The sequence below is a fragment of the Oryzias melastigma genome, linkage group LG8, assembly GCF_002922805.2.
Source record: "Oryzias melastigma strain HK-1 linkage group LG8, ASM292280v2, whole genome shotgun sequence".
NCBI lineage: Eukaryota > Metazoa > Chordata > Actinopteri > Beloniformes > Adrianichthyidae > Oryzias > Oryzias melastigma.
This window is the reverse complement of record NC_050519.1, coordinates 13,469,724-13,493,133: the sequence shown is the minus strand read 5'-3', so window position 1 is coordinate 13,493,133 and position 23,410 is coordinate 13,469,724. Positions and strand designations below refer to the sequence as shown.

Genomic DNA, 23,410 nt, shown 5'->3' with positions numbered 1-23,410 from the left:
TATCTCATGCTGGTTATCCTGCTACCAGTCAGACTTTGCCCCTATTTCAGCCTGTTAATCCACCTTTCAATGTCTATTATCACATTTAACTGATTGTAAATAACAACCTAAGGAACCATTTGGTTTTAGAAAAATAGTTGGGATTTGGGAATGAGGCTTTGGTGCACCCTTGTGTTGGCTGAGGTCCCTCTCCACAGTGTACACAGCTGGGCAGTCATGTGATTTATCAAATGTTATTGTTTTATCTCCCAGTTTGCACTTTATATATCACACATAAAGCTTTTTAAAAATTAACCTGTTGTATATATAATAATCACATGTTTGCCAAGTTATAAAAAAGTGACCACGACCTTGAAATGTAATTGTTTTGTTACCAGAAATTGAATTAATGAAAGTGTTGCTTTCTTTTAAATATTTTTATGAAAATATGCATCTTTAACTACTGTTTCCTATGACACAATATACAACTAGTCCATGAGATGCAAATAGACAAATAAGGGAATCAAATTTGTAGATAAGAAACATTCAACTCTGTTCTGTGAGTCAAAAAAGACTCACAAAAACAAAGACAGAGGTCCTCTCCAGGGGCAAAGTAAAGGCAGGGACCAGCTATTGCAACACCCTGATGCAACACATTATACTGCAAGCAGATAGACATGTGTTAACATGAATCCTTCCCTAATAAACACTGAAACCTTTACAGAAACATTTTCCATTTCCTTAAAAAAACATAAAAAAAACAAATTTTCAGTGTTTTCAACTGTTGCACAAATCCTTGTTTTTCCTTCCTAGCAGATTCATCTGACAGGAAACGGCCCAAACAAAGGCTGCCTTTTTGCATCGCGCAGGATGACCAATGGCATTTCCCTCAGCAACACAGCAGCGATGTAATTAGCAGTAAACCTGTCCGAGCTGGTTAAGCCTAAATGGGCCTGATGTTGCTGATAAGCACAGAAGCTTCTAATGAGAACCCTTTGTGTGAACACACTTCTTTCCTCCCAAACACGGCCAATTAGATAGCATGGTCTGTTTACTCTCAACTTGTGCATTATTTGTTAAGGGAAAGGAAATATTCCCATCGAAAGCTGGTTTCAGCAGCTGCTGTTAAAATCCATTGGTTGAGTTTAGCTCAAGGCCACAGTTTTCTTTTAGGGAGGAGTTTCAGCTCCGGGGTGTCTGACCTGATCTTTACTCAGATTTTGGTAAGTTTTGTCTGACTAAAAAGCCACCATTTTAGAAGACACCAACAAAAAACTGTCCATAGAACATCATGCTCCTCATTTTGCTGATTTTTTCACAGCTAACAGGGTTTTCTGCTGATATTCCAGAGAGCTGGTGAGCGTCACGCAGGCTGGGCCCCCAGTAAAAGAGGAGGCCCAGCTGTGCTCAGACCTACTCCATCTGCTGCCTGCCTGTCTGCTCCACCATTTTCACCCACAAAATCAGTCGACTACTGTGGAATTTCCTCTGACTGCTCCCCACAACCAGTTCAGTCACACAAGGAAACAAACAAACAGGGTGGCTGCTTCCAGTTAGACTGTGCTGACATCCGATTGTGAAAAGAGAGTGAACGAACGAGAGTGCATCTGTGCTGAGCGGAGATTTATGTCATAATCCGACATGCCAACCATCTCCAAAAACTCTGTGAGGATTTAAAAAAACATCCGATCATTCCAGATATGAATGCCTTTTTATATTGTTGTGAACCTTGTGATGGACAACAGGGATCAGTAGATCTATAGACTCCACCCAGTTCTGAGCTCACTGGTGAGTTAACCAATCACATCGGATGTTTACAATGACTGAACCATTAGTAGTTTTCATTCAAACTTAACATGAAGCTTTCAACCAAACATGAGGAAATCATTCTTATACCCCGAGGAATAAATCCTAGAATTTAGGTGGAGTTCACGTGATGTTTTATATCATTTTCCCACTTGTTTTTACCTAGTTTTTGCTCCGTTTGTGGATTTATGCCTTTTTTATTTTGTCTCTGCATGTTTGATGCTTTGTTATAAAACATATAAAGCAATTTCGTATTATTTTTTGTGATATTTGCAGTAAAAAATCAAATTTACCTTTTGGAAATGATTTTTTGGGAAAAAAAATCATTATTGTGCAATTGAATAACAAATATTTGTACAAATAAATAAAGATCTGGGGTTGAACTGAAAAGATTTATATCAATCACTGCCTCAAAAACAGTTTTAAAGCTCAAAAAGACTTGAATTACTAAGAATGAAATAGTGAAAGACACAACTTTAATTAATTATTATTTGTAAAATGGAGTTTTCCTTTAGTATAGCTGATCACAATGTAACAATCATAATCATTTTAAAACATGAAGGAGAGAAAAGTGCTTTTTATTAATAAATTCACTAGAAAAAAGCAAATTTAATGAAATGCATTCAACACTGCAGGTGGAAAATTGATAGTTGTCCCAGTTAAAGAACTTTTCTCCATTCACAACATTTTTATGTAATTACATTTACAGGATACGTTTTTTTTTTTCTTTTTGATTGATTTTATGAGACACAGTGCAAATCATCAAAGTATAAAAGTTTGAAGCTATTAAGCCTAAACCAGAAGAGCCTGTTTCTTCATGAGAAAACTGTTATCATAAGCAGTTTATCTCATCTTACTCCAGAGAAACTGAGATAGTGGCTTTACTTCACCCAGCTCTTTACGTTTCTGCATTAACTTTAAAGATTCACATCTCATTTGAAGCATGACGGGAGTTAAGGGAATTCTACAATGAATGGCATTGTGAAAACTCCTAAGGATTCTGGGTAAATCTTCATTTTTTTAAAACTTCTTTTAAAAACATGTGACCGAGCAGCCCTTAAGCAAATCTTCAGTTCTGATTGAAACTGTGGAAAATAACAGTTGGATTCAAGGTCCTACATTTAAAAAAATGTTGAGCAAAACTAATGTGATTCAGCATCACAAAAGTTGCATGAGTTAGACAGTTAGTTTATTGTTCTGTGGTGCGATGGATGCTCAGTTTACATCGAAGAAAGACACATAAAAGTTGCTAGAAGCAAAGCAAGCAAAAACAACCTTTTTAAGAGGAAAGACTAAGAGGTTTGTGAAATCTAACAGGAAAAATAATCAAAGTTTTTAGTTTTTTTTTTTAACTATCAAGCTGTGCATATACTTTAGACTTACCATAGACTTCCTAGTTGATTATATTCTTTGTGTTCTGCTGATTTATGTAACTAGTAAAATACAAGAATTAAATTTCTGTTCGTGTGTTATGAAAAATTATTTTTGCCTATTTTCAAAGTTATATCAGCAGCCTTTAATTATGATTACACCGTTTTGAGCCAAAATCAAAAATCCAATAATGTTTCCTAGGACATAGTTTCTGCAGAGCGGCATTAGTTCATTAGAAATGTACCTGTCTCGCCTTTATTTTTTCATCTTATCCAGACGAGACTTGCTTGCAAAAAAAATGCTGTACCTGTTTTGTGTTTCCTTTACTCCCCCTAGTGGTGGATTTGTGCATTTTCTTTAAAGAACCAGATTTTGCCACAGGAATGTTCTAGAAACGTACTTTTATTTTTCAACATTCTTATATTTTTTTTAACTGGGCTGGATTAAACCATCTTGCGGGTTTGGATAAGCCCGCCCCCTTCCCATCATCCATCTGTTTACATGCTCTCCCACTAGCTTACAGCCCGTTACAACCCCAACATAACGTCACTGGTACATCAAAAATGGTGAGCAATATCGGAGCCATCCAGTTGTACAGTTTAGAGATAGATACCAGGTCAGAGGAGGAAAACAAAGACGTTCATGGATCTATTTGTCTGTAAGAGGATGCATCAGACTGGAGCACATGGGAGCTTGCAATGACCTGTATGTCACACTTACAAGTGTTTTTGGTCTGCTCCTGATTCACAATGATTTGAATAAAGAAATACTGTAATTTTAGGATTGAATCTTATTTATGTCACAAGATGAAAGAGCATGTTAAACACAATTTAAGTGGGTCTTTAAAAAAGAAGGTTTTAGGTGTATTTTGATAATGTTCCTCATGATCTTTGACTAACAGTCACCAGTTTGCTGACATCTGTGCCTGCTGGTTTTTTCTGAAAGTATCAATGAGGCCTTCTTTTTTTTTTCAAACGCTGTTAAGTTTTCTCAAATAATCCTCCTTCTGTTCCTCTGCAGAGCTTGGTAATAAAAGGGATGCTAAATCAAGTACCATGGACGAGACACAAAGGTATTACAGCATAAAGCCAAAAGTTTCAAAGTTGGTGTTACACCTGAACGAAAGCTGCATGAAAGCATGACTTTCTTCACCCTGAAGAAAACCACTTATCTTTCCGCTCTGTTGCTCTGCATAAGCCAAAGACTTAAAGAAAGGAAGAGGGGCTCGCCGTGCATACCACAGCCAAACTGGTGTTGACAGAGAAGCAGCTCTGGACAAGTGTGAATGCATTCCTAATGGCTATGTGTTTGTAGGAGACAGATAGCAAAACAGAAAGACGTGTTGGAGGAGAGGTGTCTGCATGTCGACCCCCGCCCACCCTGCTAGGCCGAAGGGGGCTGTGGATGGACGAGCTGCTGAGAGAGGAGAGGAGGAAGCCGGAGGACGAGGAGTGGTGAGAAAGACAGTGAGGATTTCAGAGAAAAGAGGGAAAAGAGAAGAGGAGGTCGTCCAGGTGGTCACCTAGAGACAAAAAAAGCAGAACTCTTTCTCCAGAGTGCAAAAACTTCATCTGAGAGCTTTGAAATCAACTCGCCAAGCACAATTTCCTTTTCAAAACACCACACCTCACAGCCGACGTCAACACAGCCATTTCTCAGCTTGCAGATCCCCTCAATTCCAATCAGACATGTGGAAGCTATCTGGAGTGTCCTCACAGCAGGGTTAAAGACAGCCTCACTGCAGAGGAGAAGGAGAGGAAAAGGAACTGACCTTCGAAGTCTGATATGATCCCTTCCAAGTGAGCGTTGACAGAGGAGTCAGACATTTTTGAGGAGCAACAGTGAGTTATGTATGAGCGACAGGGAGCAGGGTTCCCCTTTCCCCGGCAAGGAAAAGTCTTCCTGAGGCGCAGTCCAGCTTTTAAACAAATCCCAAATTAGGAGTCCGAGTAAGGCGCAGGAGGGGAGGGTTAGGAAAAAAAAAGGGAAACACAAGTTGAGCGGTGTGATCTCCACCTCTCGCTCCCTTCTTTCTCAACACACAAATGTCTTTTTTCCCTCCTCCTCCTCAACTTCCAGAGTTGGAATGAGCCAGCAGTGTCACACGCCACCATCGTCACCCTCCGCCCTCTCCGGCTCACTGCCTTCCCTCCCCCTACTTCTTTTTTTTTTCCTTTCTAGCCTCCATTTCTCCCAATCCATCTGCAGCCCTTCTTCCATTTTCAAAACCATCCTCTTGCAGAAATTTTTAAGGAAGATTTAGGATTTTCCTGAGTCTAAAGCAGAATCTAATGTGGTGAGGGCAGGCTCACACAGGCAGTGAAAAGGTCATCAGGCATGCTCAGTAGGTCTGGAGGCAGACATCAATAAATAAGTGGCCTAATGACTTAATGACCACATGAATGAGGCTCTGTGTGGGGGGGAAGGGGCGTTGTCAGAGACGTATCTCGCAGAGGATGTGGAGGACGCCCATTGAATCAATGGAGGCAGTGACAGCTCTCAAGGAAAACTACCTATACAAATACAGATTCTGATTAATATATATAAAGAGTGCATTATTTTTTTAAGTTGAAATAGCTGAAACAGCACCTGAGGCTCCAGAGAAGACCATAATAAGAAGAGAGGTGAAACAAATGGAGATGAGCCACGAGGGAATCCATTTTACAGGAATGAGAGCATGAATGAACGGTTGTTGTCAAACAAGCAATTTGTCATCAGCCGCTCGAGATTCCACAAAACTCACTGCAAGCTTGCTGCTTACATTGGAACCGAATTCTGCCCTTTCAGTTGATTTAGGCGTGTTTGCCGATCACATACACAGACACACATGAGTGTGCAAACACACACGGATTCTCCAAATAAATACGAATGTTTCCTCTGCAACCTGAGATTAATGTTGCACCACATTTCCCTTCCACTGAACTGTAGACGGTATGCAACCTGCAAAAAAAAAAAAAAAAAAATGTTCGTCCAGATGTAAATACTTAGTGTTTGAAATAACTTGCAGTGTGTGAATTCTTCCAGCAGAGGGCAGTGTTCCATATAAAGAAAAACCTGTTGCAGTGGTCACTGGTGGGATCTGTTCCTGTAACATAATCTGCAAACAGATAAAGATGGAAGCATAACGAGATTCCTGCCGCAGACACACCCCAAACCTCCTCCTTCACACATGTGTGATAGATTTTCCACCGTGGCACACCCTCAGAAACACACTCCACCATGCATGCGCCCCCTCAACCTAACAGACAATAAATACAGGAGATGTATGCCAAACTTTGTGCACATGGAGATTAGCAGAGACAAACACGTTTTTTTTTTCTCAGCGAGCGAGCCAGGCTCTGCTGATTTAATGTAACCCTTTGACATAACCATCACCTCCACATGTCAATCCCTGATCTTTCCCCTGCTTCTGACCCACATTTGAGTTTAAACAGCTCCCCTCAACCAAGTCGGAGCTGTCACTCAGGCCTTTGAAATTCTGCAGACCAGACAAAAGTTGTGTGCCGCCAAAACTCACACACTTAAATAAATAAATAAATATATACAAACCCAAAGAGGCCAAATTTTTACTAATGAATTCCAATCCGAACCTGAAGTTTAGCTCACTCCGACACACATCTAGGCTCCAAACTTCACTTGGACTCCACAAACTAGCTCTCAAAGACGTGTCTGCAGCACTTCCAATAAAACTGATCCTGGAATAGTAACTAACGAGACCGCATGCGCACAAACACACACACATTTCTCATAGTGCACATGCATGCATGCATGCAAGCCTCAGCAAGCCCAGACACCACTAATCCCATCTGCTGTTACAGCAGTCACACTGGGGGAAGTCTAGATGTGTTTAGCTGAACAAAGACGTTCATTCATATGATAGTTCTAATCCTAATGGTTAATTGTGGTTGGTGTACTGTTTAGATATGACATCATTTTACATAAATATGTTAGTAAAAAAGTACTTTTTAAGTTTGAACTCCACCAATTTGCCTTTTTTCTGTTTTTTTTTAAATACACATTTTTATAAAGTAAAAAAAAGAAAATTGATAATATAAATAAAAATCACATAATTTCACCCAATGTTATAGCTGTAGTTATCCAATAGATTATCTGTAAAATATTTGGTATCAACACTTTGCTATTATAAAATCCCTGTGTTGGTGTCAAGCAGAACATAATACACAGGAGCAACTACCTATAAAATGTGATAAATGAAAAAAGGGACTTTTTTCTGTTTTATCTAATATTTTAAAAGTCTTCAATGTAAAATTATGACATTTTCTACATTTAGAATCAATGAAAAAAACATATATAGATATAAAAATGAAGTTGCTGATCATCTTTTGGCGATTTCCTTCGGGGGTCGCCACTGAGTTGCATATTTGGCAGAGACTTTTACACCAGATCCCCTTCCTGACACAAATCTTTATTTTAACTTGGGGCAGGCACAGGGAGATGCAGACTTAAGCCCCCCATATATAAAGACCTACACTGATTACCAATGTGCCAGTCCTGCATGCAGCCAACTGAACCACCCAGCCATTAGATATAAAAAACAAAGTCATTTAAGAAAAAAAAATGTATTCATAGATAATACATCTATTTTCTTCTAGCCAGACAGATCCATGCTTCAACCTGCTTTTGGGGATCACTGGGAGGGACAGGTGTATCATGTCTACACTGAGCATTAAGTAAAACTCTTCAAAATGCCTTTTTAGGAGAATTTATTTTCCAAAACTCTTGTAAGGGTAGGAAAAGTAAACCACAGATTGTAACAAAAATGTAAGCATTTTTTAGTTATCGTAACGCATCAAAACAAATGCACAAAGATGAATAATGGCAAATATGTTGGTTTAGGATAAAAAATAAAAACATCTTTTTAATGCTATAAACAGGTTAGCTTTTTATCAATGCATACGGAAAACAAAATCACTCAGGAAAACTGACACCGTACATCTGCAGGGTCTTGTCAAAGACTGGTTTCACAATAACAGTTCCATCAAACGAAAAGAAAGATGGAGAAAGTATTTGTACATTTCTTAAAATTCCTATTTTGTGAAGTCCTGTTGAGAGATTTTGTCTCCTGCCAAGTCTATAAAACAGTTGTTAGGATTTTTCCAGTGCAGGAACAAATCGCATATGTCAGCTGCAAAAACTGTACAAAGACTTTAGTGCCAACGCATATCCTCTCTGTCAGAAATCTGATTCATTACATGAACTACTTCTAATGTTACAGTCTAAACTGCATCTTAATCACTCCAATCCTATTTTGATCTGTTTCAAAAGCGCTCCCGGTGGGTTTTTTTTTTAGGATCATTCCGATTTTAGTCAAAATAAAAAGAAAACTGTTGTTTTCTGGGACATAGTTTCTGCAGTAATTCAGCAGAAATTCACCTTTAAGTTGTGAGCAGAATTGTTGGTGAGTAAGCCCACCCCTATTCCCATCTAATTGTGCTCTTCCGTTAGCATACAGTGCAACAAAAATGGTGAGCAATATTTAAGCTATCAGGATGAGGAAAACAAAGTAGAGCAGGGAGTTTTTGGCTTGCCATTGTAGCGTCTACCTCACAGCTACTAGCTTTTCCTAACTGCATTTTTTTTTATCTGCTCCTGATTTACAACAATTTGAATCAAGAAATACTCAGAAATGCAATTTTAAGTTCCATTTTCCTCATATATATCCTCCTTCATGATAAAAATGACATAAGATCATGTTAAAAACACCAGTTTCATTGGGGTGGGTCTTTCAGTAAAATTCAGTTATTATAGATGCTATTTTACTAGTTAGTATTACTAATGGAAGATGCAGCAGCTGCAATAGAGATGACTCAAACAGCACAGGGCTCTGGTGGAAGGAGAAAGCCACATTGAGTGAAGCAGATATGACTAATATGTTAGCAAAAGCAGTAAAAACAAAAATATTTGAGAGTTTCTACAGAAATGTGCACATGAAACCACCTCCTGTGGCCTCAGAGTGAGCTCCAGCTCAAGCGCATGCACAGCTGTGGCCAAAGCAGCTGCTCTAACCAAATGTCAACATCAGCACCCAGCCAGGCTCTGCTAACTTTAATCAAAAGCAGCACCTGTTGGAAACATGGCATGACTGCGCTGCATATGCTCACGCACACAATAGGGTTGCCCCGTTAACCGCTTTTTACTCTTGTGGTTTTTCTCTGCAGCGTCGGAGCGTGCTCCCTAATAGATGCAGCGGGGCGGCTCAGTAAATACCGCCAGCAGCTGTCAAGCACCAATAATGGCCCTCTTATAGGCTGCCAGCGTACAGTAAGCAACAGTTGCTCTCCATGCACACAACTGTCTTTTTCTGGCTCACCAGGAAGACTGATATTTATAACAAGTATGCAAATTGTGACATGGAAAGCATCCGCACAGACTTTTACTTTTGATGCGTTAACAGCAAATATCTCATCAAAGTATTGCAATATGTATATAAAACTTATAGTATGTCAATAAAATATGGTAAATTTAAAGATGATCTAAAAGTAAGACGTGTTGAATAAAAACATTTAGTATATTTGTTATGTACAATAAAGAAAACAGAGTGATTAAAAAGGTTGTTATCACATAATTTTATCTTTATTTTGAGTAAATTGTGTTCCAAAGTTTAAATTTCCATTCCACTTTAGAAAATAGAACTTTTAAATGAAATAGACAGTATAAAGAACACTAATCATAATTATCCATTCAAAAATATCTTTTAATCATGAATGAAATAAAATCATTCGACTCAACACCTCCCCCTGGTGGTAGAACAATGTATTACACACTGCTTTAAACCATAGAAGCAGACTTTTCTGCAGGAAGAATTATCTATTAAAAGTGAGAAATAGCTAACATGTTTCAGTGATTTTGTTAAATGTTTCAACTGAGTTTACAGATAAAAAGAAAAAGTCTTGGCCTTGAGTTTTCAGTGAGCCACGGGGGAGGTTTACCAGACCTCATCAGCTGATCTCACTGTGACTGGAATTAATGAGACACGTCAGCCCCTTCATGCTTAGTTCACAATATCTGTGCTTCATGGAGAGTTTCCGTTGAACACATTATCATCGCTGATTCATGTGGGAGAAGAAGAAGAAGGAGAAAAAAAAGGAGCAGGAAACAAGGGAGCTTTGCAAGACAGCATCCGCAGAAGAGATGAAGGAAAATAAGAGAAGGGGACGATTTATCTGGGAAGCATGACGTGAATCTGTCAAACATCCAGGACAGGATGTCTCTAACTATGCAAAAGTTGCAGGATGGCCTAATAATAAAACAGCTTTCTCTGAAGCTCCTCCAGTTATTTTTATTAATATTACTATAATTATTATGTACAGTACAGATGAATGCTTTTTATGTTGGTATTAATTCCAACCAACACAAAAGTGATTTTTTTTCCCACCTTAACCTATTTCCTCAGCCTGTAGTGCTAGTTCACCTTCTTTTGACGTAAAGCAGGAAGCTGCATTTCCTGCTGTTTTTCTGCTTGTTTGTTATCACACAAATGTACTATTGTGCTTTCAGCTGAAAGGAGCTGAAGGTAAAGAAGAATATGTTAACTCAGGAGAGAGAAACTGAAAAATGATTGAATTTATCTGTTTAAAAAGTACCTGCAAACATGAGGTACTCAATAAACAGTATTATTTTTTCAAAATCAGGATTAGAGATCTACAATATCTAAATAAATACTTTACTGAATGGGATAAAAAGTTACTATCGATTCATTATTTGTTCACACCACCCTCGGTAAAGAGTGTTGAAATGGCCACTTCCAATGAAAAGTCTATGTAAAGGTCTATGTAAAAGTCTATGTAAAGGTCTATGTAAACATCTGTCTTCTGTGTTAAAAACTCTTGTGTTCACATGTAACGATGCAAACATGCAATCTATTTCCTCCAGTACAACCAAAAAATAATTAAAACATGTCACTTTGCTCAGCTTTTTAATTTAATATAACTTGTGTGTGTGTGTGTATTTATTTTTGAATAATTGATGCTCTTTGTTAGTTTCTATTTGTCTTTTGTGTTTTGATTTAAAAAAAGAAAAAAGAAAGAAAAAACGTAATCATGCAAGTTTCTACGACGGTTTTTGGGCTCACCTACAAAACGTGCAACCATTAAAAGCATGTTCAAAGCTAAACCAGGTCAAACTTTGACCAATCAGGGACTGAAACGTGTGGTAAAAATTGATCACGGAGCAGAAATTCAGTTGTGTCCGACTGGAATAATATGAGATCAAGTCATTCACCCATCGGAATAGATGTATGAATATTTGCACCTCTACAACATTTAGCAGCAAGGCTCTTCCAACTGATTTTTGTATTGATTTAAAATGCCCTTTACTGGACCATATACATACTTACATATTAAATCACCTCAAGTACAAAGCATCAGTATCAAAAAGAGAACCCAAACGATAACACAAACAAGTGCAGTAGAGTTTCAGTCAGATCAGATACAAAGAAGAAGGGGACAAATTTAATATAATGAGAACTTCTTGTGTCAAGATGATATTGAGACTCAAAGACTCCTCTATTATGACTGTAACTTGATTATTATTTTTGGAAGGATTCAGACAAATGGATTTCCACAAAAAACAAAACTCCTTCACTTAACTATACTAACATTCAATTTTGTTATGTTAATAAAGAGAAAAGAATACAGTTTTTGTTTAACACTTATTATTTTAGGGATTTTTTTTCATTCACAAATGTCATTTTTTTAAAACTTGTTGTTTTTCAGAAGCTATTTGAATCTTTTATGTCAATCCTTTCAAAGACAAGAAAATAGCAATAATATAAACGTTTCTGTAATTTGTCAGTTTATTCAATCTAGTGGCTTTTTCATTTTTATTATTATTTCTAACTTTTGGTAGTTTTAATACATTAAAATTAGGTTATTTCCTGTTATTCTTTTTTTATTATCTTATTGGCTGCTCAGACTTTATTATTTGCTCTGTAATTTTCAATTTTTCATGTGAAATTGAATATGTTAATTAAAGAAGAAGAACAAGAAGAAACAAAGCAGAACAAGGAGAAGAAGCCCCTCCCTGCTTGTCCAGTATGAACATCAATTGTCAGGTTTGAGCATAGTTTTTAGGGGAAAAAGGTTTTATTGTTTTTCAGTTTATGATTAACATTTTTATTTTATTTTATTGCATCTCTAAGCAAAAACAGAGCAGAACAAAATTCCATATTTAATGGAAAAATGCTGTGCATTATTTTTTTATTAAAAACATAAAAAACAGTTCATACTTTTTTCTATAGATTTCTATAAACTTGCAAAGACAACCTTCTGACCCAAACAAAAACACCTGACGCACCAGCTCGAGTGTTTCAGTAAAAATTTACCACATAAAACCCAGTTCTGGTAAAAACATTACATTTCCCTGGAGGAAGCACCTGGAGACAGGGGGCCACAGTTCCCACAACCTCTAGGTGCAGCGAGTGATGTCAGGTCACACATTCATGCAATCACAAAACTTCTGGACTTAGACTTTCACACACACTCACAGAGTGGTGGTGCAGCCACTACCTAATGTTTGATTTGGAATCACACGTTTCTTTTTTTTTTAAATTCACACTAAAGCTTGTAAAAATTCCAATAAGGTGCAGCAGCATTACCTCACTGATGACTTTAACATAAGCACATACTGCTTGTATTTGGTAAAGATTGCTTGACTTGAGCCAAAATATGGGTTTCTCTTGTGTGTGTGTGAACTAAAGGAAGGTTTGATTGATGGACAGAAGTAGAACTTTTCAAACCAAAAAGTTTTTTACACCCAGGAATGGAAGAGGATGGACGAAGACAGTTTAATTTAATATAGAACTATGAGACAAATAAAAGGGGATTCAAGAGTGAAAATGCTGTGATGAACAAAATATTTTCCAGGAAACAAAGAGTCACATGAGAGTGGAGAGGAACAGCCATGCAGGTCAGCTAAGCTGCGGTCCAAACGCTCCCAGCTCCAAACCCCAAAGAAAACATGCAGTCAGCAAATGGGACAGACTGAGAGAGTGGAAAATACCACAGAGGGGAATATGGACTCCTGCAAAACAAAGCCACACTCAACCAGAGCGAAAGAGCTCTGATTTCTTCAGAACAAGAGAGTTCGGCTCACCTGAGAACTTGTCCCCCTCCATGACGGGATCACTCCCTCCGCAGCCACATGTAGAGCCCACTCTCTGACTCTTTCCCTCTCCGCCTTTTTTTAGCCGTGGCTCTCCTCTCGTTTATCGCTCCCTCACTCCTTCCCTCCCTTCCTCGGTTCCTCTTTCCCCTCGCCGCGCTGCCTCCCTTCTCCCCACTGTGATTCCTTCAGTGTGTCTGACTAATGAATTCAGAATTACGACATCCCCCATGTGCTGATCATATGTTGCGTTCGCTGCCCTTTCTTTCTCTTTCCTGCGAGATTCGGCTGCGAGACTGAAGCTGCTTTGTGTGTTGGAAATAGAAGCCATTAACTCTGACATGTGACATGGACGCGGCCCTCGAGGACAAAAATATCCTTCAGAACTCTTCTGTCAGCTTGCTTATAATGATCCTTGTGTGCCGTGATTCATTCCCCTGCATTGCTGTCGGAGTTCTCCCTCCAGATCAAATGTGCCTCAGAAACCCACAAATCTGCCTGGCGAGGGGGTGACAAAAGCCCCCTAAAGATGGTCTGCGTTTCAAACACAAGTGAAACACCATCCCTCGCCCTTAAATGTGTGTTCAGGAAACTCAGACGACCTCTGACTGTTGGCACGTCCCTCACACTGCGCCGGGGGTCAGGGGGTCACATGAAAAGCGTCTGAGCTCTGATAGAGAGCTCAAACAGACTCAGACATGTCAGTCTGCTGCGTTGTGCAACACCCACCGACCCCGGCGACCCCGCGGCATGACTTTGTCTAAGCTAAGGTTGGATTTGGAGTGTCAGTTTGATCAACTAACAGCATCACTCACTGAAGACCCACTCCAATGAAAATCTTTTTTTGGTGTTTTTAACATAAATCTGATGATGGAAGACGAATACATTTGTTTTTCTCGTCCGAACTGCCATCAGGCTCTTAACTGTACGACTGAATAGTTCCAATATTGCTTGCTATTTTTGTTGCACTGCTAATGTTCAATTGGGGTTGTAATGCTGCATTCACACGTCAAAGTTGTTTATGCTACGTCTCTCGTCCAATTTACTGCTCAACGCCCTGGCACCCCGACTGCAGAGCAACGGCCAAAATTTTTCTCAACTTAATTTGTTCCCACATCATGGGAAACATGGATGATGTTGAGTGAGTAGCTGCAGTTTATGTAGAGAGCTCTACAGAGGCACTGGCAAGCATGTCTGGGTTCACCAGATCATTCAGAGTCTCTGCCAGGGAGGTGAACTTCACACCTAACAGCCATTTTAATTAAATGTTACTTATATCTGTGGCATAGTTTGAGCATTGACCTCAGAGGGAAAAGATTCAACTGGAGGTCATTTTATTATGTCTTAATGAAAATTAGAAAAACATCATAAGCCCAAGGTGCTGGAGCGATTACGCTTGCTACGACGGCACCCGAAGCGGTTCTCCATCTGCCAAGCAGTCAACCACCGGCGGGGAGGCATAGCGAGCTCCACCTCACAGGGACCAGCAGCCAGGGCAGCAGACCTCGCTAGCTCTGCCAGAGCCAGAGCGACGGAGCTCGCTATGCTAGCCTGCTAGCGTTTGACTAGCATAGCGGGCGCGATTACTTCATCTCCATGGGCTCTGTGACAGGCTGGCGACATGTCCAGGGTGCATCCTGCCTTCACGCAACAACAACCCTGCGGCCCCAGGAGCTTAAAGAGTATGGGAGCTCAGAAAGAAAATCCTCGCATTGAGCGGCAATGTAGGATTAATTTTTCTTTTTTTACATCTTTTTGAGTCCCTGATTGGTCAACCTCCCGACGCCCAAATTGCCCCCCAAGACTTCAGATCATGTCTGTGCTTTGACCTAACTTGATGCCCTTGCCACCCGTATTGCGCCCTGTTTGAACGCAGCATAAGGAGCTATGCGCTAGCAGGGCAGCGTGCAAAGTAAGGGGTGATGGGAAGAGGGGGCAGGCTTACTCAGAGGTGAATTTCTGATGAATTTCACTATGCAGAAACTATGTCCTAGAAAACAACACAAGTTTCTGATTTTGCCTAAAAATCAAAAGGGACTTTTACTGAAAACTTGCATATAGAGCAGGAGTTCTCAAAGTTTTTCTAGAATTAGGAGCTCAACATTAGACTGGGGGCCAATTTTGGTGAAAAAAATAAACAGAAAAATATTGTTTTTAAGAACTTTGTACAATTAACAGAGCAAAAGTACAAACCGAGCAAGATTGTTTTAACTGAAAAATATCATCAATTTTGGTCATCATCCGACCTGTGTGATGTCTATTTGACACTATATTGTCAGCAAAATCTATTTACAACAAATAGTCCCCATCAGTTTCTGTTGGAAATTGCTGCCCGGATCTTCTACTTAACTAATAATTATACTTGACAGCAGTTGTATCATTTGACAAACCTATTTCCTCAAACTATGTTTTTGCTCTAGGCTACTTTCAGTATACATTCTTGTACAAACTCCCCGTCACTGAAGACTTTGCTAAGCCGGGCCATTTCCAGAGCCACAAAGTAGTTAGCATTATCTGCTGTGCAGCATAGCCTTGTAGTTGTAGGAGCTTATTGTTGTTCTCCTTACCGGTAAATTTGTCATAGTTTTTTATGATCTGTAACATAGTGACGATTTATGTTGAATTTTTGAGCATTACATTTACCTGATTACAACTCAGGCACAGGACTTTATACAGTAAGGAAACGTCACGGTCGTCACTGTCCGTTCTTTCTCCGCAGAGGCAGTGACATAAAAATGCTGTCTGCCCTCTAGTGGTGAAACAAATACACTGCCCCATTGACACTTTGGTGTAAACTACCTTTTTTCCTGCAGATGTTGACAGAAACCATGAAACAAAAATATTTTTCCAAACAATGTACAGTTGGTTATGATTTACTGAGGGTCAGTGGTTCATTTTGGTTCACCGTGAATGAGCTAATAAAGTTTTAATGGATGCCTTTACTCTAAAGCAACACTCCTGCATACAAATATGTCTTAACTGTTATCCATCAAGAGATTTACTTAGATGAGGAGCTACGTCATCACATTATCTACCTCTACTACATGACAGTTAATCCTGTGTGTGATGATACATACTGGAGCTCTATGCTTTATATATCCACAGTATTTTAACTGATATGTGAAGAATTTGTCCCAAAATATGAAAAAAGGGCATGTTGTAATACATAAAAGTGGAAATCAATATTTTAGGGAAAAGTTTTTTTTATAGATAGACTTAGGGGGGTCCAGACCAGAAGGGGGCCTCAGAGGCCAAATCTTTTTATTATTTCAACCCAATAAAGTGGATCAGTCTTTTATGTTATGGAAGTCTTTGCTTTTGTGTGACAGTTTTGAACAGAAACACAACTTTTTCAAAGGACTTTGAAGTTTTTTTTTTTATTATAATATAAAATTGTTTAATAGGTATGATGATCATAATTACAGATATAAATGATTCACTTTCACTTTTTATGTTTGTATTAAGAAAGATATGAGTAGATTTTTTTTTATTTTTTTTTTATAGGCCCATTTTATGAGTTTTGCCCTGAGGCCTTAAAGGTTTTAGCTGCTTCCCTGCCCAAAGGTATAACAGAAACACAATCTCAATGAATCATGTTCTACTGTATGTGACAACATAAGGAAAAGTTAAAAAAAATGTTGCTTTATATGGTTTTATTGAATTAGGACATCAGCCGTTCATTTTTACTACAAATGCATAAATTATCACACAGAGAGACCTCAAAATAAAAATAAAAACAAGCTGGATTAAATGTTTGCTTTTATGTTTCATAATCACAGAGAAGAATTTTTGTACATTTTATCAACCTTAACCTGCAGAATTTGACTTAATAAGCCACGTTTAAACCCTTTAATATATCAACGGATCTCTGCCTTAAGAAACCGAACCAAATGAATAGAAATCAAGTGAAGAAATATACAGTTGTAAGAGAAAGTATTTGAGCCTTTTGGGAGAACCTCAGTTTCTGTATGAAATTGACACATGATGTGTTTTTTATATTTCAATCTAAATCACACGATGGAGAAAGCATCGCCTTCTTAAATCCCACCAACTTATGTTTTCATGTTTTTATTGAACATAATTGTGTGTCCCGTTTAAACAAAAAAACATTTAATTCCAGAGGGTTCATGTTTTCTCCTGCAGCTGGAATTTTCACATTTTGTGAATTTGTCACTGTCTTTATGCGACAAAAATAACTTTTGTGTAATTATGACTTTCCTGCACCTTATATTAAGGGGTTTTTGTTTTGTTTTTGGTAAAAAAAAAAAAAAATAGTCCTGTTTTCAGTCTAAATTTTCCACACTTTGTCACAAGTGTGTGTCACAGACAGCGGGTTTGATGACTTTGAAATTAAGACAAAAAAACACAACTGACCAACAATAAGAAGGCAACTGAATAACACTTTGTGTGTGTGTGTGCGAGTGCAGAAACCAGTTGATTTTAGAATTACACATCCCCCTAAATCTATTCCCCTTGGCTCATAAATCTGCCCTGTTGGCAGATGTTTTGTACGGGGCATCTCTCTCTACACACACCCCCCCCCACACACACACATGCCCTGCAGCAACTACATGTTAGTCGGGGAGGTCCGCTCACAAGCAGAGCCTTATCCGCAGCCTTGAGCACTTACTTCCCAACAGCCTGCATGTTAATTTATAGTAAGCACATGTCTGTATTTTGACAACTCCACTTGAACTTGGTGCCTCAACAGCTCTACCTTTATGTACACATTCAAACACGCAAATGTTTATGAAGAATCCTTCAGTTTATAGTAACACATTTGGAAAGAATTTTTGATTGTTCAGGATTTACTCAGATATTGAAGATCTTTAAACATATTTTTTTTTCTTATTTTCTGCTTTTTTCTCACTACATAAAACCTGGATTTTGCTGGAAAGGAGTTTTTGTCTCTATCACAGTGACCTGCTGGTCCACCCAATCAGCTGTTATCTGCTCCGCCCACACTGTGGAAGGTTATTGACTTACATCACTCCTACAGGATCTGTGAGTAATTTTTGATAACTGGAAGAGGCTCTGGTGGCCGGAACTGAAAGTTTGACATTGTCATAAAAACGTGTAAATGAGGGGTTTATGGGTGTCCTAAATACACGCTGCAAAAACAAATCCTGCAAAAGGCCCAGCTGCACATTCTTATGAATCTGTTGGTACCAAAAGGAAGTGATCTAATTCCGCTGCTGCATAATGACTCCAACCCTGCACTTAGACTTAAATAGAAATGTCTTTTATGTGAGTCGAACTAAAAAGAGGGAAAAGAAACTGTTTTATGACTAATATAAGCGAATGTTAAAACATTTAGAACGCAGTTCTACACCTAAAAAAATACAGTTTATAACTTTTTCAACAGGATTGATCAATGAGGCATGAGACTGAAAGAAATAAAAACTATAAAATTTGGTTGAGTTAAGAGTATGACATCCTCCTGCTTAATGCAAATGTAAGAACTATTCCATAACAGATTATATTTAGTAAAATAGAACACATTTCTTGAAAATTTCTCACACAAGAAAATTCTTACAACAAGCCAGTAGGGATTTAGCAAAGAGCTTTTTTTCAATCTCTTTTTTTAAATAAGCACATAAAATCCGTAGACTTCTTCACATATAACATTTTAATCTTGCCATATATTAATAGTTAATTACAGGCTGTGTTTCAGGTAATTTGTATTAATAATTGCCATTTATTTCATCTATTTTGTTTTTGTAACTTTTTTTAAACATTTATTGTTGTATTACTAATATGAGATTTCTGCGTTTTGGTAATTGTTGTCCATACTTGTGTTTTTGTAAGACAAATTTTGTTTTTGCTGACTCTAAGACCATCCCTATGGCTGTGTGTGAATTTCTTCACTACTCACTATATAGAGCGTTTGTCATTTTCTAGTGCTGCCCGAATCTACAATTCCTAGAAATTTTCCAGAAGTCTTTGCAAAAAGAAAAATATTGCATCGCTGTTCACTACATTGGCGAAAATAGACCACAATTCATTGCATTTGAACAATTTTTGCGGAAAAAATTTGTTTAAATGTGATTTTTTTTAAATAAACCATCAATGTTTTCACCATCAGAACAAAGTGGAGTCACAAATAGACGTTGTAAATTGCTCATATTCATTAGATTGTCACTTTTACTGTGAAATCAGTGAAGTCACACCTGCCGTTTAAAAGTACGTGAATGTGTGAATGGGTCTGTGACAGCAAAGCGCTTTGGGCCTTCAAGGAAGGTAGAAAAGTGCAATACAAGTAAACACCATTTACCATTTTACCATTTACAAGAAATGAAAAAAAGTAGTAAGCGTAGTGCCAATGGCTATGTTTGAATTCTCACCCTAATTCCAAACTTCTAGAAAACTATATAATGCAGGGCTTTCTAAAGCGCAGAATTTTAAAAGTAATTCAGACACCATGGTCACTACTTTTTTTTAATGGCAACCCAAATGACTGACAAACCTAAAAATTGTGAACTTTTTTACAAAGACTTCTTATAAATCCACTGTATTCTGATGGCAAAAATTCAGTTTGTTTGTAAAAAAAATGCATTCAAAATTTTTTTTCACATAAAAAATCATTAAAACGCAGTGTATTGTGGTCTATGTTTACCAATCTAGTGAGCATTGATGCACACCAGTTTTTTTAAAAGACTTCCGGTAAATTTGTAGGGCACTGGATTTTGGAATTGCCAATTTCAGACAGCAATACAAAATGACTAATGCACTGTAGTAGTGCACTAACTTGAGTAGTGAAGGAATTTGAACAGGACCTGTGCAAATAAAGATGAAAAGTCTTGTTTTTATAGAAAATCAACTCCTCTGACCTCTCTTTACCCACACAGCTACTATGATCAAAAGACAAGGTTTACACTTGACTGGAAAGACAAGCAGATGAAAAGGACTGAGGCGCAGGGTACTCACTGGAACTAATGATGCTGCTTCCCTCTTTCTCTGTCTTCCTCACTCGAGCGCTGGCTGATCGAGCTGAAAGGTAAAGAAACGGACCAATCAGAGAAATCTCAGGTGTAACAGACACTTTGCATTGAGACTGCTCAGCTGAGATCAGCATCAACCGTAAACAACATTAATGTCATGTTCTCTATTGTGCAAAACAAAAACTTCTGTCAGGAATAATTCATACAAGGGAACACAAGTGATCTAAACAAAATACAAAAAAAATCCTGAAGGATATTGCTTTTTTCATATTTAATCAAAACTTTTATTTGATAAAAACATAGAAGAAAAATGAGCAGATTTAAGGGAACTTTGTGAAAATCTATTTGTAGTTTATGCAGTTTATCTTAACAGATTTAAACAATTTAAAAAATAAAGAATAAAAAATGCAGCTTAGTTTACACTATTTGTGCTTCAAAAAAGATCACAAATATTTTGCAAGTTGTCCCACTTCGTCTGTAACATCCATCATAGATATACTTCAACTGTGAGAGACAGAATTTTAAAAGAATAATACATTATATTATTTTTAAGAACTTAATAATGGTGCAGAAAAAAGTTCTTCTATCCTTCACTTGTTACCTTTGTTAATGATGCCTGTTTATTCTGGTTATCTGTAAAAAAGACACCTCTTCACACACTTGAGCTGTCAGACTGCAACATCTCTACCATATCTAAGACCAAAGAGCTGTCAAAGAACACCAGGGACAAGATTGAACACCTGAAGAAGACTAGACGGAACCAGCTGCTTGGTGATCAACTACTGCAGCAATTGTTACAAGACACACAAGATCACCGACTATCTCTCTAAATCTGGAGTTCCGTGACAAATCTCACCTGGTGGGACATAAATGGTTTTGAATAGTGAAGAAACAGCCCAGAACTACACTGGGAGAACTAGTCAATGATCTAAAAAGAGCTGGGGCCACAGTAACAAAGGTTGCTATGGTAACACTATTTCATCATGGATTTAGATCCTGCAGTTCTTCTGCTTAACCAGCACACGTCCAGACGTCCAAACTTTGCCAGCAACCATCTGGATGACCAAAATTAACCGAAGTCTTCACTTGCCATGTTTGAGGGGGAGGAATGCTGAGCTGCATCCCAAAAACACCGTACCCACTGAAGCATGGGGGCGGAAACATCATGGTTTAAGGCTATTTTTCAGCACTGGTCTGCCTTAAGAAAAAGCCCAATCTGTCTCAATCTTAATCTAATGAAGAATCTGTGGAAGGAGTTGAACATTTGCCACTATAACATCACAGCTCTTGAGAAGATCTGCATGAAGGAATGGACCGAAATAGCAGCTACAATCTGTGCAAACCTGGTGAAGACCAGGAAACATCTAACATTACCAACCAGGGTTATTAATGTAAAAAGCTATTGAGATACACTTTTATTTGTCACTAAATACTTATTTTCTGCACCATTATACAAATGTGATTTCCTGGATTCTTATTTTACGTTCTGTTTCTCACAGTTGAAGAGTATGTACTGATCTCACTCTCTTCTTTCCGAGTGGGACAACTTGCAGAACCAGTGACTGACAAATACTCCTTGTATGTCTGTGATTACCCTGAAACACTAGTAAAAAAAAGCTTCATTTTTACTATCTAACTACCTGACACCTGAGATCATTCTGGCAAAACAGCAAAGCTTCCTCTTCTCTTGGTTGCAGATTCTCATGAAACACAATCTTAGGTGGATCTGCACTTGCATAGGCATTTTAAGAAAATGTGCAGAGTTTTGCGAAAAGACTAACAGGAAGGAGACATCTTTCAGAACAACATGCAGTTTGTAAGTACAAACAAGAAAATTATGTCAAATATTGAGCTTTTTTTCCATTTTATTTTTATTTTTTTTACAAGAAACTGAAACTTTATAGAGATTTGATGATATATTTTAATAAGAGGACAATATTTAGAATAATTAAATTAAGTAGAAAAATAAAAAGTGTTGCTCCCTATGTTGTTTGCCTTGTTATTAAGCAGCCCTTCAATCAGGCTCAGTGTCCCCCCCCCACTTCCTGTCCTCTCCTGCATCTTCTTCTCAGAAGAGGTGAGTTCATCCGGTGTCTGACGAATCACTCATCCTGCCGTCTTTATGAGCTGCAGATGGACTTGCATTTTCTGCTGATGAGACCGACAGCACGCCATCATCGGCTTCAGTGGAAACTCAGGGGGAGACTGAGAGAGTGATGCTGCACCACTGAGAGACTGAGGCAGAGCTTGAGGTCATCTGTGGTGCTCTCCTCGCTGTTTCTGTCAGTTCTGTTTCTCTGTAAAAACTGAGCTCATTACATCATCACACCCTGTCGAATTTCAATTGTTTCGGATTTACTTGATCTTATTTTCCTAGAAGAAATAGGTGGAAGTTAGTTCAATTTGTAATTAGTCTGGCACATTTTTTCACTTTTCACGTGATTAATGTTCTTTTCTGCCTTATTTTAACTAAATTAACTCAGAAATGATAAAATTGTTATGAAAACCTCAGAGATTCATGTGTGATCAGCATAGAAAATGAATGACATTGAGATAAAATCCAAAACATGCTCAGCTATTTGATCAATTTAAATTTCAGACGTACAAAATTCCTTCATTCAAGATTTGCTGTTTTATTAGCTTTAAGAACCACTCCAATAACAATCATGTTTGTGGTGTTTTTAACATGTTGCATAACTTGTGGCATTAGTATTTTTTATATATAAAAGAGGACATATAAAGAAAATTGAGCTTAAAATGGCATCTAAAGCCATCTTAAAAAGAGCTTGTTAGTGACTTTTGTGCTCCACTCCATTCTGATGCATCCACTTGACAACAAATAGATCCATGTATGTCTTTGTTTTCCTCGTCTGGCCGGTTGTAAGCAAGATATCCGTCCTGTTAAACTATTTATTTTGGCCTGCTAAAGTGGAGTAAATATGGTGTCTCATTTATTTGCTGCTGCACATCAAATAAATTGATTTTCAGAAATTGATTTTGTATTCATGTAGTGTGTGAAGATTAGTTGTTTTTCTGTTGATCATTTGTTTTTTCTGAGTTGGACAATCATTTTTCGGATCATTCTAATACCACATGAATGCAGCTTTTCTCTAAGTTTGCATTTTTCCCTGAAGGACATCAACCCATTGGTACAATTGGCTCTAAAATTAGAAAAAAAACTCCAAAATGTT

The 23,410-nt window shown here is 38.0% G+C and overlaps 1 protein-coding gene across 3 annotated transcripts in view; it reads right to left on the bottom strand.

Annotated features, from left to right (window-relative positions):
• LOC112146351 (septin-9) overlaps positions 1–23,410 on the bottom strand; it is a 68,847-nt gene that overhangs the window by 36,615 nt on the left and 8,822 nt on the right. Inside the window, exon 2 of one of the 3 annotated variants that reach the window (XM_024272133.2) lies at positions 20,206–20,268. In XM_024272133.2, coding sequence (XP_024127901.1) covers positions 20,206–20,268 — 63 coding nt within the window. Of the gene's footprint in view, positions 1–4,927; positions 5,291–13,269; positions 13,417–20,205; positions 20,269–23,410 lie in introns of those variants that run through there. The other 2 variants (XM_024272137.2, XM_024272134.2) reach the window with 2 other exon arrangements.